General features: G+C 45.7%; 1 protein-coding gene across 8 annotated transcripts in view; it reads left to right on the top strand.

Annotated features, from left to right (window-relative positions):
• The window catches only part of MYH10 (myosin heavy chain 10), a 121,818-nt gene that overhangs the window by 87,421 nt on the left and 18,252 nt on the right, over positions 1-16,145 (top strand). For all 8 annotated transcript variants that reach the window (XM_020869052.2, XM_020869050.2, XM_020869056.2 and 5 more), the window contains 12 exons: positions 5,200-5,393; positions 5,484-5,605; positions 7,308-7,377; positions 7,466-7,626; positions 8,603-8,711; positions 8,804-8,935; positions 9,838-10,044; positions 12,432-12,569; positions 13,053-13,176; positions 14,209-14,380; positions 15,307-15,519; positions 15,860-16,004. In XM_020869052.2, coding sequence (XP_020724711.1) covers positions 5,200-5,393; positions 5,484-5,605; positions 7,308-7,377; positions 7,466-7,626; positions 8,603-8,711; positions 8,804-8,935; positions 9,838-10,044; positions 12,432-12,569; positions 13,053-13,176; positions 14,209-14,380; positions 15,307-15,519; positions 15,860-16,004 — 1,787 coding nt within the window. The remainder of the gene's footprint in view (positions 1-5,199; positions 5,394-5,483; positions 5,606-7,307; positions 7,378-7,465; positions 7,627-8,602; positions 8,712-8,803; positions 8,936-9,837; positions 10,045-12,431; positions 12,570-13,052; positions 13,177-14,208; positions 14,381-15,306; positions 15,520-15,859; positions 16,005-16,145) is intronic.

Genomic DNA, 16,145 nt, shown 5'->3' with positions numbered 1-16,145 from the left:
CACTGTGGCTCTCCATGAGGAGAGGGGCTCCCTGTGCCCAGACTGGCTTCTGCAGGGACAGAAAGTACAGATGGGACAGTAAACGAGACAGATTCAAGGTCAGCTTAACACTGGTGCTTGGGAGAAGCAAGGTTGCATTCTCCTTAAATCACATGCTCCCTGTCAACCTCCAGGCTTCCTGGAATTCTTCTAAAACTTCCCAAATACTCTAGAACATTTAAGAGATTGGTTCTCAACCCAGTTAGGTAACCATTGTAAATTTGTTACTACTATATAATAGGGGGTACACTGGAGATAGTCTGTTCAGTGTTAAGATTGTTTCTGGAAATGCACAGTACTTAAATGTTTGTTTCAGAACCCTTTTTTGGGGCCGTGCTGCATGGCATGTGGGATCTTATTTCCCCAACCAGGGATTGAACCCGTGCCCCCTGCAGTGGAATCGTGGAGTTTTAATCACTGGACCAGCAGGCAAGTCCCTCAGAATCTTAACTTAGCAATGCTTTAGTGTACCTTACAGTAGAACTGTCTTAGTCTGTGTGAATGAGCGCTGAAGGCCTCTCTTGGGTAGAAGTGAGATATAGTTCCTACTCATCAAGGCTGGGTGTTAAAGTTAACCTTAAGATAGGTTTCTATGCCACTTTTTGATTTTCAGCTCTATTAACTAGAGAGAATGTCTGAAAAACTGGCTTAACTGTGTCAAATGATATTAGATCACTAGTATTTTGTCCCATGCACAGATTTAAAGAACACAAACATCTGTCTCCTGAGACTGTCTGCTAGAAGAAGAGCCAGTTAAGCATTCTGGCCCTGCACGATGCCATTCCTTATGTAAAACTATTGATGGCAGTTTTATGAGATGGGTGATTACAGCTGCATTTTTTTCTCTTAATCTATCTGTGTACCTTTACAGGTCCCAGGTCTGTGGAGCTCATCTCAGTTCTGACTGTCCACGTGGAGTTTGTTAATAAATTAAGTGTTGATGTGAAATACTTTGAACTTTTTACAGGCTATCGGGCAACCAAATAATGAATTGCAGTGCCCACCAGCACCCTAACCGGCCTTGCCTGGCCCCTCAGATAGAAGAGCAGGAGGAGAAACAAAGCCACTCTTTACCTTGAAGCCTTGGGCTGGGGCTATGAGACTCTTTGAGGTTTTAGTAGTGATATTAGGTCTTAGGAGAAGCAGTGCTGCTCTTCTCCGGGAGCTGCTAGGATCTTGTCTGCATTTTCCTGATTGCTGCTGTAACCATTTTCAACAAGAAAATATTTTTTTAAATAGAAGTTTTTCTTTGTCTCGGTTTTTTGAGTTAAACTGTATGAGAATGGGGCCCTGATTATTTAATGAAGTTCCCACAGTGTTTCTGTTTTACCTACAAAATAATTTTGCTGCTCTGATTGCTGCTGTGACCATTTTCAACAAGAAAATATTTTTTTAAATAGACGTTTTTCTTGGTCTCGGTTTTTTCAGTTAAATTGTATGAGTAATGGGGCCCTGATAATTTAATGAAGTTCCCACAGTGTTTCTGTTTTACATGCAAGATAATTTTGCTCAGTGGTAGAAACTAACCCCAAGTTTATGTTTTTCAATTAAAAAAAAGCTGAAAGTCTAAAGCATTGATTTTTTAAAACTGTTGAGTATTTAGCTTGGACTTAACCTTATTAGAGTTAAATTTGAAAATCGGGTTCTTTTTTTAAAAAAAAACAAAAAACCAGCCCTTCCTTGGGACTGCATTGTGGGTTCCTGCAGACCAGTGTGGCTGAATCGCCAGAGTCTGCGTGGTGCTCCTTCTCTTATTGTGGGCATGACTTGTTCCTGTGGATCATTTTGTGTTCATTCAGTGGATATTTGTTTAAAAAAATTACTGTGCACCAGGGACCCTGCTCAGGCCAACATCGGGCAGTGGGGCGGGCAGAAGAAGCTGTCTGAGCTGGTGATCAGAGGGGCCCAGGGACACTGGGGATCAGCTCTCAGGACCCCTTGTGCGTTCAGTGCTGGAGAGATGTCCCCAGAAGCTCGGTCCAGAGGAAATATCCACGAAACAGAGTGGAAGGTTTGTCCCAGAGCATGGGGTCTGATTGGAAGGTTAGAGGAGGGAGTGGCCTGTTTAGTCTGGAGGCAGATGGATGTTGGAGCCTAAAAAGAGGTGGCAGGAGAGGAATGGAGACTTAAAAGCCATTACGAGTTTGCTGGGAACCCCTGCGTGGGGGCGGGGTTCCTTGGCTCCATTGCACAGAGAAACAAACTGAGGCTTGGAGAAGCTGGGTGACTTGACCCAAGATCACACAGCTTGTGGCTGGCAGGAGTTTGTCTGGGTGGAGTTCTTCATCCTTGCACTCTCCCACTGGGGCTACTTGAACCATATCCTACAGGCTATAGGAGAAATAGGATTTTAAGTCTAGGAACAAGTAGCTTGTTTAGTTTTAGAAATATCTGTTAATCATGACACTGGAACTAAAGGTATGAGTGGAAAGCACAGTGTGGCTGCAGGAGTGGGAGGATGAAACGGGAGGAAGGAGCCAGGAAGGGTGTTGTCAACAGACCAGGGTGAAGACTCTGGTAGTCTGTCTTGAGGTTCCAGTAAATCAGAGGTTGGACATGGGAGGGGTGTTGACGCTGACTCTGGGTTTCTGACTAGAGTTACCAGTGTCCACATGTGCCTAGGAGGAGAAGACAGGGAGCATCTGCTTCAGTTCAGGACTTTGACCTCAGCTCCCCTCTCTGCCAGCCCCTTCTCCTCTTCACCAGCTCCTCCTAGCTCCGGCCCTTTGGGGCTTGCCCTGCACCCCCATCTCTGTTCATTCACCCTTTAAGGGGCTCATCCAGCCCTGTAACTTTAAACCCTACCTGCAAATCAGCACCTCCCAAACCTGCCTTCTCTCCGTCAGACCTGCTTCTTAGCAGATGGCAATGTTCCGCTGTCCACTCAACATCTCCACCTCAGTGTCTCACGGGCACCCAGGCTTACATAGAGCTTGGGTCCGTCTCCCCTCCCACAGAACCCCTTTCTCTCATCATCTTTCCCGTGGTACCACCAGTCACTCATCTGCTCAAGCCCAGATCCCAGGAATTCTTGCCCTGGCCCTCTGCCTGATTCTCCATGTCAAGTTCATCCTAAGAGCAAGTCAGTTCTCCCACAAAAGTACATCTGGAATCCTCTTCCTCTTCCATATCCTCCATGATCTCACAAATTGAGGCTACCATCATGTCTCTTAGAACCTGGACTTCAATATGGGTCCCTGTCATCTTGCTGACCCCTTCCCAGTCCATCCTCGTGTCCTCACCTCCTCGCTCCTGATGCCTCACTGGCACCAGCTTCTTTCACTTCCTCCTGCCCCTGGTCCTTCACACCTGTTCTCACTGCCTGCATGCAATGGTCTCTCCACCGGTTCATCCTTACTCTTCAGGCATTAAACGTAATTTCCTAAGGAGATGTCTAACTGCCCATCCTTTGTAGCATCTTGTTCTTTTCTTTTGATGCATTTCTCACTAGTTTGAAAGCATTTAATTTGTACTGCATTTATTTGCTAACACATGTGTATCAAGCAGGTTATGTGCCAGACGTTGTGCTAGGTTAGAGGGAGGTGATTCGGAGGAAAAACAGATGTTGAGAGGGGCTTTGTGACCTGTTAGACATGAGAGTATAGGTGTTTGGTGACTCGTGCTGGGTAGTCAGGTACAGGAGTTCAAGGTATAAAGAAGATGCCCAGGAGGAGACTGCGGCTTGAGGAAGGCAGAAGGTCAAGTGCACTTGTGTCCTGCCTTAGTCTAGAAAGGATTTCGGGTGAGCTGAGTTTGGGCCCCTAGTGAGCATCGTGAGATACACAAAAAAGCAGCAGTCAGGTCACCAGGGAGAGTGTAGTAGTTAGAGATGGGTAGAGGGCTAGGAAGTGGTGGGGTTCACAGTTCACAAAGAAGCCAGGTATGGAGACTTTCTAGAATGCTGCTGTGATGGTCAGCAGGGGTTTTACATGGACCAGGGTCAAGTGACATAAGCCCTGGACCAGAGCTGTGTAAGGCTGGGAAGGAGGGAGGCCTGGAAGCCAGTTGGTTGCACAGAGAGAAGAGGAAGGATGAGGAGTGAGTGGCATGTGTGGGAACCGCCCTAGAGAGAGGCTCGGCTCTGAGGAGACAAAGTAGGCAGGTCACACACCTTTGTCGTCCAGCATGTGCAGGCACCATCCACCCATCCTGCGCCTTCCACAGCAGGCCTGCATGACTTGGGCACACTTCACGTGGTGCCAGGTCCCTGCATGCTCTCTGCCCTGGAGAACATATGAAAGAAACAGGGGACCGACAGAGTCGAAGAGAGTGATGATGAGGCTAGTGCAACTGATATTTTGATTTCTTTTCAAAATAGTATTTCAGTTGAGTGTTTCATTCTTTCATTAGATGTTTTTAAATGAGAGCATATCAGGCACCACGCATTTGGCCGGCAGCTGGTCCACTTGCCAGACTCTTGCGTGTGAGCCTGTCACTTGAAACAGTGGGTCTACGTGGACAGTGGACACTTGACGGCTGCTTTCATAAGAGCATCGTGTCTGAGTGGTGTAGCCCTTGTTGAACTCAGCTCAGGCACTGATTGTTTCCAGAAGAGCCTTCCGATGTTGCATTCTGGCCCTTTCATGCATGTCCTGGTGCTTTGAAGAGAGAGCTGAACCTTATTCATCCCTGAAAATCTGAGCTGATTTGCTATAACCTTCCGGCGTTTGTTGGCTTTTCTCATTGGCAATCAAACGACCAATAACAAATGACTCTGGCCCCTTAATTGGAGCACATTCACTCAGTGGATTTGCTTTGTACAGTCATAAGTTTTAATGTACAGTTTTTAGAAGCCATTTCCTATTTTGAGATTTACAGTGTCAGTTTGTATTAGCAATGCCAGCCAATGACCTTTCATTTACCAAATAATTGTATATGTAACAGGCAAATGTTATCAGAGACAGTGAGTTCCTGACACTAGCGCAGCGGAAGGCACCTGCTGGTATGTGGTACGAAGCACTACCGTATCCTCCCTGGAAGTGTGTGGCTGTTAGTTCACGGCTTGTGCAGTGTCTAAATATGCTGACTGCCTTACCTCTATGGCATCTCCTATCATTTGTCCCACAAAGCTTGTGCTGCCGCACTTTCACTCTGTCTTTTCTTTCCCTGCTAAAGAGTTAGGTCTGACTTCTTTTCCCTTGTCTCTCTTATTTCCACCAGTGGACCGGATCGTGGGTCTGGATCAGGTCACGGGGATGACGGAGACGGCTTTCGGCTCCGCCTATAAAACCAAGAAGGGCATGTTCCGCACCGTCGGGCAGCTCTACAAAGAATCGCTCACCAAGCTGATGGCGACGCTCCGGAACACCAACCCCAACTTTGTGCGCTGCATCATCCCGAATCATGAGAAGCGGGTATGTGTCTCAGAGCAGGTGCTGCCACTGGAGATGGATCTGGGCCAGCTCACAGAGATGAGGCTCTGAAAATGTCATCTGCTTGATTAGGCTGGGAAACTGGACCCACACCTGGTGCTGGATCAGCTACGCTGCAATGGCGTCCTGGAAGGGATCCGCATCTGCCGCCAGGGGTTCCCTAACCGGATCGTTTTCCAGGAATTCAGACAGAGGTATTGCTCACCTTGACCTCTGCTTACCTGAATATCCAACAGTGTGATCATGAGGAAAGACTTTTCCTTGTTCCCTGGAGAGTCTCTGTTTTCTTTTCACAAGGGAAGGGGGTCATCATCATCATTACCTTTCTTGTCGGTCCGGAATATCGACTGCCTGCTTTGCAGAGGGTCAGGGTGCTGATAACTTCTGTGGGTGCAGCACAGACAGCTCCTGTCCTCGGGGTGCTGAGGCAGTTGTGAGGAAACACTGAGAGCTGAGAATGTATAGTTCACTCATTCAGACAGTTCTACCTAGGATTTAAACATAAATTTAATTGTTTTTTTAATGTATGAATAATGTGTGTTCCTTTTAGGAAATGTTTTAAATATATAAAAGGTGAATAAGAATACTCAGGTGTGACTCCTGAAAGCATTTTGGGATGTTTCTGTCTGTCTTCAATGAATTTATCTGTTTATGTGTGTAGGTTTGTATTTTTCATGCTGTGTGTGCCCATGTATGTGTACTTACAGTCCTTTTACTAACATAGAATAGGAATAGGAGAGATCAGAAAAGAAGAATTAAGAAAAAGACAAGAGGGAGAAGATCAGTGTGCAGTAGAAATGGATGAAAACATGATGGGCTGCAGTTATTTTAAGAGTCTGTTAATGTAATTTTGTTAAATAGTCTGGTTTGCCTTTTTTCTCCTGGAAATCAAGTTTCCAAGTATGACAGCATTTGTTGTTCCATAAAATAAACAGGACTGTAGGTCGAAGAGTAGCCTTTCCTCCCGCTGTTCCAGAGAGAAACCAGTTGAAAATCTGTTCCAGTCCTTACAGGTTTTCAGGGAAACCCTTATCATGGCCCCACTGTATGATAAATGGGCTGGTAGAGTTTCACTTTTCATTGATAGGAGAAAAGGAAACATAGTAACTGGCTTCCAGAAAACTGTTCGTGTAGCCAGGATTCATATTTTTTATAGCCATTGTCTGAGACTGGGACTTCCCTGGTAGTCCAGTGGCTAAGACTCCATGCTCTCAATGCAGAGGACTCGGGTTCGATACCAGGTCAAGGAACTACATCCTACGTACTGCAAGAAAGAGAATCCACATACCGCAACTATGACCCAGTGCAGCTAAATAAATATTGAAAACATACGTATATATAGTATGTCTTTGTACTAACACTTCCTTGGAGAATAACCCACACACAGTAAATGCATAGGCCTTGAATGTGCAGGTCAGTGAGCGTATGTACTCCCAGCCTCGCACTGTTCTGAGTCACCCTAATATTTCCTCGTGTTCTAAACAGAGGCCTCTGAATGTTGCTCTCAACAACCTTTTCTGTTATCTGGTAAGTGCCTACAAGCTGACAGTGACTGAATATGCAGAGTCAGATTCTCCTTGCATCTTAAGGATGTGGACATTTTATAGGAAATGAAAAACAAAACCAAAAGGTTTTCTTGTTACCATGTTTTTTATTCTTCTCTGCCACAACTACTTAAATATGGTCTCTGACCTGGGAATTCACTGCATTTTCACATTGCCACTTCTTTTAAGAAATAGAAACTAGATCTGCAGAAGACCTCCGATCATCAGCTGGTCGTTTATTCTTAATCCAATTGCCCATCATATTATTGCCTCTTAGAGAAAGCAGAACTCATTAGTAGATGAACATTTCCACAGATTTTGACAAAAGGCTTTTTGGCTGCTTTTCTTACAGATACGAGATCCTCACTCCAAATGCTATCCCTAAGGGTTTCATGGATGGCAAACAGGCTTGCGAACGAATGGTGAGCTCTCCTGGATTTTTCTGATTCGAGGACTGTTGGTACAATCTTTCCTATAGCAAAAATAATAAGCAGACACTTTCTCTTTCAGATCCGGGCTTTAGAATTGGACCCAAACTTGTACAGAATTGGACAGAGCAAGATATTTTTCAGAGCTGGAGTCTTGGCACACTTAGAGGAAGAACGAGATTTAAAAATTACCGACATCATTATCTTCTTCCAAGCTGTTTGCAGGGGTTATTTAGCCAGAAAGTGAGTAGAAAATCATGAACTAAATGCTTGAAGTGTGTACTTGTGCTGAGATGTGTTTTGTGCTAGAAATAATAGAAAGGCGTGTGAGACGTGAGGTCCCTGTCCTCTGGGTCTGAGAGTCAAGTAAGCAGATAACACATCCTAAATAAGGACTTAAACAATGGGCTGAGAGAGACAATGCAGGGTCGGGTCCTGCTCAGTCCAGTTCCTCCACAAAGGCTTCTCTGAGCCTTTGCCCATGAATGAGAGGCATCAACCTGATGACCTCCAGGAGGGAAGAGAAAGAGTACCTTAGAGAGAGGAATGTTTCTCCTGTGACAGATCCAAAAAAAAAAAGAGTAACAGAGGAGTGATGAGCACGGCACAGGGAAGGGGGTGTAGAGTCTTGTTCAGACCAACACGGACACACGTGTGCATATGGAGGTAGTTGGCAGGGGATGTTTTGGACCACATGTGTGAACCAAGTGCCAGGTCCTGTGACACATGCCAAGGTTGGCTGAGCAGGCCAGTGATCCAGCGGGGATGTGATCACATCCCTGACCGCCAGCCCAGCCCTCCTGGATCGTTTGCCACTAGTAAGTCTCCATGACAACAGCTGTCTAACACAGTTCTCTCTTATTTGCCATAGACTGGATATGTCCCTCAAATTCCTAGGTTGCAACCTATTCCCCAGAGGGATAGTGTTTTTTGTGGGGGGGGCGCTTAGGGGTGATTAGCGCATGAAGGTAGGGCCCTCATGAATGGGATTAGTGCCCTTGTGAGTGAGACCAGAGAGAGCTTCCTTGTCCCTCCACCACGTGAGGTGACAGTGAGAAGACAGCTATCGGTGAGGAAGTGGGTCTTCACACAGGGAATCTGCCGGGACCATGGCTTGGCCTTCAGCCTCCAGAGCTGGGAGAGGTGAATGTCGTTGTTAATAAGCAGGACAAAAACACAAACAGGGTTTCTTGAACCAGTTTTCCCTCCTCTTCTTCAGGGCCTTCGCCAAGAAGCAGCAGCAGCTGAGTGCCCTGAAGGTGCTGCAGCGCAACTGTGCCGCGTACCTGAAGCTGCGGCACTGGCAGTGGTGGCGCGTCTTCACCAAGGTGGGCGCCTGGCTCCCCGGACGGCAGGTGGGGCCAGGAGCAGCCCCGGGGAGTCGCGGGGATGCAACATTGGGTGTACGATGTTGTCCTAGGTGAAACCACTCCTACAAGTCACTCGCCAAGAGGAGGAGCTCCAGGCCAAAGATGAAGAGCTGCTGAAGGTGAAGGAGAAGCAGACGAAGGTGGAAGGGGAGCTGGAGGAGATGGAGAGGAAGCACCAACAGGTACGGCTGACCAGCTCCCACATGGCCCTGAGTGAAGATGCTCCTTCCCACGGGTGGGAACCGCCCAGGGAATTATCAGTAAACAGCGTCTTACTTCATGTGTATTTTCCACTTCTTCCCAAAGCACAGCCGTTTGAACATAGAGGTAGCAGATACCCTAGGCCAGGCATTGGGATTTCTGTACATGGGGATCAGCTTGACCTGCATGTTTGCCTCTGTCACTCTTTGACACACAGGTGATCACACTTGCTCTCAGGTGTGTTTTTAACACCTGTGAGACTCCTCCCGGTATTGTCACCTTCTGTGGCTCACAAGGGAAACAGAAATAAGTAAAAGGATGAGATCGTTCAAGGCCCCCACCTGCCTCTTCTCCAACCACAGTGGTCATGAGTCCACATCCTGTTCTTAGGAACTGTGCTTCATGGACAGAGCAGAGACTTGAGAATTGTTTGTGGTTGAAATGACAGGACTGATGTGTTCAGGGCCAAAAACTGTGTAACAGTAGAGACCAGAATATATATGTATGTGTGTGTGTATATATATGTATATATATACAGCCACTGTCTTTGTGCTAACTTGATAGCATTTGCATAGTATTTCCCTCCAGTTCCTTGGCCCTTTTGTGAATTACCTTAATAGTAAGAACAGGAGTTCTTAAAATACCATGAACTTAATGTGTATTATTCAGGATAACTTGAGACAACAAAAACAACCCAGAATGTTTTCATTCAGCTTATTTAGCTTGAGCTGAAGACATATTTTGAAAGTATTGTCCATGATGTTATGTATGTTTAACCCTTGGTTTCTTTGGTGATGTGCCCTGACCACTGCAGTCCCTCCCAGTGACCGTCCCTTGTGCTAACCAGCCAGTCACAGCAGTGGGCACTTTGTTGTGATTGCAGCTGCTGGAGGAGAAGAATATCCTGGCAGAGCAGCTGCAGGCAGAGACTGAGCTCTTTGCCGAAGCAGAAGAGATGAGGGCCAGACTTGCTGCTAAGAAGCAGGAATTAGAAGAGATTCTCCACGACTTGGAGTCTAGGGTAGAAGAAGAAGAAGAAAGAAACCAAATCCTCCAAAATGAAAAGAAGAAAATGCAAGCCCACATTCAGGTATCAGTGACCGTTCTCATATAGTATTCCAATCTCAGTTTTCCAAGTGTATCCGTTGAGTGAATGGATGTTGTGTGTTTGGATTCTCGTGTCCACTGAGGAGCAAGAGGAGCCTAAGTGATAAGTCCCCACCCTTAAAAGATGACCAGCATTCGAACCACATACCTACTGGGTTCCTTCAAATATAGATTAGTTCTTTTGAATGGGACTCTTTTTTTCTTTTCCTTATGTTCTTATTAACACCTTACAGGATGCAAAGTGATTCAGAGGAGAAACATCCCAGGGTGTGGGGGCTGAGGTTGTCCTTTGTATTACCATTAATACAGTTAATTCCACTGCTCACTCCAGTCATTAGTGAGGCACCTGCGAGGTGGTTTGGTCATAAGAAATGCTCAGTGCTGATGCAGGAGGTGGCCAGGAATCAAAATAAGCCACAGAGCCGCCCTTCCTGGTAGCTGCTTTATTTATTTATTTAGCTGCACTAGGTCTTAGTTGTGGCATGCAGGAACTGGTTCCCTGAGCAGGGATTGAACCCAGGCCCCCTGAATTGGGAGTGTGGAGTCTTAGCCAGTGAACCATCAGGGAAGTCCCTGATAGTTACTTCCTTACTGAGATCGAGCTGCCCTCACATGAAGCATAGTTCTCTCTCTGACTGAATACCCAGACGACTGATAGAGACAGCAGTAACTATGCCTGTACCCTGCAGCTCACCCACTGCTTTTTCTCCTTGACCTCACCCCAGACTATCCAGTATGGCCTTGAGCATCAGTGTGTCTATACCTAACACCACTTTTCATGGGTCTAGGGCCAGACTTGGTTTCTTCTAGGTCTCTGCCTTAATTTTTTCCCATCACATAGGTTATCTTTGCAAAGCACAAACAATTCAGACGTTTCTCAAAGCCACAAAAGAGACCATATCGTTTCCTTGACAAATACCCAGTACAGTTAAATTATCCAGGCTCTCTCCGCTCTTCAACACAGACAGCTTTCAAGCATCCTCTAGTAGGTTGGCAGAGTAACACAAAAACTGTAAACAGTACACGTTAATCCAGCAGTTCTAATTCTAGGACTTTATTCTAACAACAAATCAATGGAAGCCTACTTATTATCTAACAATGGGGGATTCTTAAACTATGGTAATACACAGTTTTAAATTTAAAAGATGTTTATTTTTACAGGTATTAATAACATATTAGAGTTGTAAAAGAATATATACAATAAGCTCTAACTAAAAGTATTTATATATAACTGACAAATTTTACATATGATTTTATAAGGGACTATGCAGAAGCTCTAGAATAATATTCACCAACAGTGATGCATTCTGGTGGTATTATCGATAGTTTCCATCTTCTCTTTGTTGAAGAGTGTGTGCTCATTTCAGTGGTATTATTTTACTCAGTGTGGGCTGATGCATCTGTGTCAAGTTCACTGTGCTACTGTCAACTTATGAGTGCTTGAAGTTTTTCACAGTAGTTAATCTAGTGCAAAGGTTTCATTCCAAAACCAGTCGTGATAAACTTCAGCAATTATGTCAAATCCTATTCTAATACACATGTTGATTATTTCATACTTTACCTTAGTGTAGCTAAAGAGAAGCCATTGCAGTAAAAGTGTGTGTAAATGCAGGAATTCCACCCAGTTTGGTGATGCATTCACGCTGTGAACCTGACATGACCTGAGACAGCCCTTCCTCGGCGACCTGTACTGTTTCTGTTGTTGTTTCTGAGTTCTCTTTCTCTTCTCTATCGGCCAAACATACATAGTAGAATAAATCAACACATCATTGACAGTGATTTTTGCATAAACTAACATTTATGGCCGGTGATTTGTTATGTAAATGGATATGAGTGAAACACTGGTCGGTAAACTTTTGGGTACCCAAATACATATAAATACATCTCTGATCAATGAGGTAAGTATGTGTTTGACATAGTTTTACTACATTATTCATATTTCCCTGTGTTAACTATTATAAAATATGGGTTGTAATTACTATATGTTATTCCATTTTACAAATATACCCACTTTTAATTACCAAGACTTTAAGTATGTTTATAGCTCCTCGATATAAATAACAGTTTGCTACAGGTTTTTTAAAAAGTCACATCTGACTTTTCCTGAAATTGCCTTCTAAAAGAAATGCTCTTTTTCAGAGCAGCTGCTTTTCCCACGCTGGCTTCTAGAAGGATTGGTCCACTTTGTACTTAACCTATAGTGGATACAAGTGTCTGTTTCACATAATTACATTTTACATTTTAAAAAATATCCCTGCTATTTTGAAAATCAAGCCTTGGTGTTTTGCTGTGACCTGAGCTCCTTGATGGCTGGTGTGTATGGAGGCGCGTGGAGGAAGCAGGGAGACTGACCACTGGCTTCTTTACCAGGACCTGGAGGAGCAGCTCGATGAGGAGGAGGGGGCTCGCCAGAAGCTGCAGCTGGAGAAGGTGACGGCGGAGGCCAAGATCAAGAAGATGGAAGAAGAGATTCTGCTTCTGGAGGACCAGAACTCCAAGTTTATCAAAGTAAGGAAGTATTTCCATTGAAGAGCTGATCTGAGAATATGGAAAATACTCAGGTCAACACTCTCACCAAAGGTGGCTTCAAATAGGAAATTCCCGGGATTTCATTTACTTGTTTCCTCACTTAAGTCTCTCTGGATTTATAGTCTGTACTACACAGATTATAGATGTCTGAAGGCAGAAACTATTTCACTTTCTAAATTCACCAGACAGCCTCATAATCCCTGAGATGGTTTAACCTGCAGGTGGATCCCTCCCCTTGATTCCCCTCTGTGTGGTCAGTGATCAAGCACTGGCTGTGGGGCTATGCAGGCCAAGCTCCAGGGGTTGTCCCACAACGAGTGGTCCTTCCTTTTCTGCCCTTTTTTGGAATATACAGTCAGCTAGGGGAGATAGTGCCCGTATTATTAATACTTATTTCCTAAGTAATAGCCAAATCCAGTTGTCATTTCGATTGCCTTTTCTGAAGCTGTTTTTCTTGTTCAGGAAAAGAAACTCATGGAAGATCGCATTGCGGAATGTTCCTCTCAGCTGGCTGAGGAGGAAGAAAAGGCAAAAAACTTGGCCAAAATCAGGAATAAGCAAGAAGTGATGATCTCAGATTTAGAAGGTTAGTGTTTGGGGGTTAGAGGAATTGTAGGACTACAACATGTTAGCCTTTAAGATTTTACTTATATCAGTGAAGTGAAAGTTGCTTAGTGGTGTCTGACTCTTTGCAACCCCATGGACTATACTGTCCATGGAATTCTCCAGGCCAGAATACTGGAGTGGGCAGCCCTTCCCTTCTCCCTAGGGATCAAACGCAGGTCTCCCGCATTGCATGTGGATTCTTTACCAACTGAGCTATCAGGGAAGTCCAGATAACTTACATCAGAACATGCCGTAATAGTAAATGTACACGAGGATTGCTCATCAGTTTGGGTTTACTAGACTAGGCCTCTTACATGGGATTGTCAATTGCCTAGTCACCAAATACTAATATTTATGATGGAAAGGCACTAAATTATCTTTAAACTTTCACTTTTAAAAGTCAGTTTCTGTGGTAACACACACTGCCCTTTGGTGGACACAGTTGGGATCTAAATGAAGTTGGAGCCATGCAGGCCGTTGAATTTGTATGTGTTGAAATGCTGTGTTAAGGTGCCTGGTTCTCACTTCACAAAGGGACAAGTGCTGACACAGAAATGGGCAGAGACAGGAGAGTATGTGGAGACTGGCAGTGTCTCACTCTGATGGCCCAACTCATGTCAGGAAATGCTAGGATTTTTGTAAAATCTGAATCATTGCCTTCTGCAAAAGAAACATCAGGGTGGAAGTTAGAAAGAGCACAGAAAACCCTCTTTTTGACCAGCAGCTGCACACAGGTGTCTGAGGAAGAGTGTGACTTCAATCACCCTGCTGTCCCCAGATCTTTTATAACCAAAGGAAATAAGTGGTTTCTAGAAAATATTTGGGATTTTGTTGTCCTCATTCTCAGCATGAGATTCTTCCCATAAACCATTCTTACCCACAAATGACACTAAAGCAGCAACAGGCTTTAGAATACAGTGGCTTGTTTTTGACTTTAACCAGTCTATGTTTTGAATGTGTCCTATGGAGTGGTATTCAGTGTGTTGAAGAGCTTCTTGTATCTTGCCCTAAGAGCGCTTAAAGAAGGAGGAGAAGACACGCCAGGAGCTGGAGAAGGCCAAAAGGAAACTGGACGGGGAGACCACGGACCTGCAAGACCAGATCGCCGAGCTCCAGGCGCAGATCGACGAGCTTAAGATCCAGGTGGCCAAGAAAGAGGAGGAGCTGCAGGGCGCCCTGGCCAGGTGTGCACTAGACACGTGGCTTCCTGGTGGTTGCAGTGACATAAGGACCTGGGGAACTTGGAAACCTTTGTGTCAAGGCAACCAGAAAAGCTCATCAGCCTTTCTTGGTATTTATATTCAAAAATTATGAGTTGTATCATGAAATCCTTGGAAATACACACCAGATCAAATGGTTTTAACCATATCAAATATTCTGGTTTCTGTACATTATAGCTTCTATACATTATTACTTGTAAAACAACGTTTTACAAGTTTCAAGGAAATCACTTTTCAGGAATTAAATCCCTCCCTCCCACATCTAGCATAGTTTGCTGTTTAGTCCTTAACCATTCAGTTATAGAATGGAAGTCATATAGTGTAAATATAGTTATACCTGATACTTCATTTCTTTATCAAGATAACTGTTAATATTTGGCTGTTTATAATTTATTACGATCAGGAAAATCTTAGAAATTCTTCTCTGCAATTGCTGTTGGTCTCTGGCCCCTTAGCAGGTGACTGCTTAGAACCCAGAACTACAGTTCTCCACCCCCATAATGCGTCAGCGTCCCACCTCCCCCAGTCAGAACTCCACCTACACTGAACCCTGCACATGAGCAGAAAGGTGCACCAGAGGAACGAGAAGCATAGGGTGGAGGGAATGAAGGTGGTGGCTCTGCTTAATTAGAAGAACAATTTTGCTTGAGGAAATTTTTAAATACTATAATCATTAAACTGAGAGGGTCCTACCTTTTCATGCCCATGAGCCGTTTGGACAGGACCTGAGCCCCATCCTGATAGCAGCCTGGGCCCCTGAGCCACTCATGGGTGCAGCCACTCCTGCCCGGGCCATGACTGAGGGTGCAGGGGTGTGTGATGGAGCCCCTATGGGAAGAGTCCCTGGGCGCCGGCTCTGAGTGCCTCCCTTGCCCGGGTGTCCTGCGCAGGGGTGACGACGAGACACTGCACAAGAACAATGCGCTGAAAGTCGTGCGAGAGCTGCAGGCCCAGATCGCCGAGCTGCAGGAGGACTTTGAATCTGAGAAGGCTTCGCGGAACAAGGCAGAGAAGCAGAAGAGGGACTTGAGTGAGGAGCTGGAGGCACTCAAGACGGAGCTGGAGGACACACTGGACACCACGGCGGCCCAGCAGGAACTGCGGTGAGCGGGGGAGGGGCACTTCCTCCATCCAGCAGCCCTTCTCCCTCCTGGAGACAACGGCGGGTGGAGCAGTAACCACACCTCGGTGGTCAGAATCCACCCAGCCTGTGGTAGGAGCACAGGCGTGCGGGTGGACAACAGCAGGGCGCATGGGGAGGGGTGACCAGAAAGCCCCATTTCTGGAGAAAGCTGCTCACAGTGATGGACATGCCAGCCTGCTGGAAAATGTCATGTGAGATAGCCAGAGGAACCCACTCGTATTTCAGACAAAAGCAGAACTGTAATCTAATCATTCAACTAACTCTGAGCTAACTTAATGTCTGTCTCAAAATGTCTATAGTACAAAACGAGAACAAGAAGTGGCGGAGCTGAAGAAGGCCCTCGAGGAGGAAACGAAGAGCCACGAGGCTCAGATCCAGGACATGAGGCAAAGGCATGCGACCGCCCTGGAGGAGCTGTCGGAGCAGCTGGAGCAGGCCAAGAGGGTAGGGGGCCGTGGGGCACGGCAGCGGCTGGGCTCTGAGAGCACACTGCTGGCCTGGGAGAGCCAGACGCCCCTGAGCTGGGTCGGTCAGCTCCGGTCTCCAGTCCTGGTCCTCTCAGCGTCTCCTCACTGACACCTGCTT

This window comes from Odocoileus virginianus, chromosome 17, assembly GCF_023699985.2.
Source record: "Odocoileus virginianus isolate 20LAN1187 ecotype Illinois chromosome 17, Ovbor_1.2, whole genome shotgun sequence".
Lineage (NCBI taxonomy): Eukaryota > Metazoa > Chordata > Mammalia > Artiodactyla > Cervidae > Odocoileus > Odocoileus virginianus.
The sequence above is the reverse complement of the archived record's forward strand: the minus strand, read 5'-3'. Positions and strand labels throughout refer to the sequence as shown.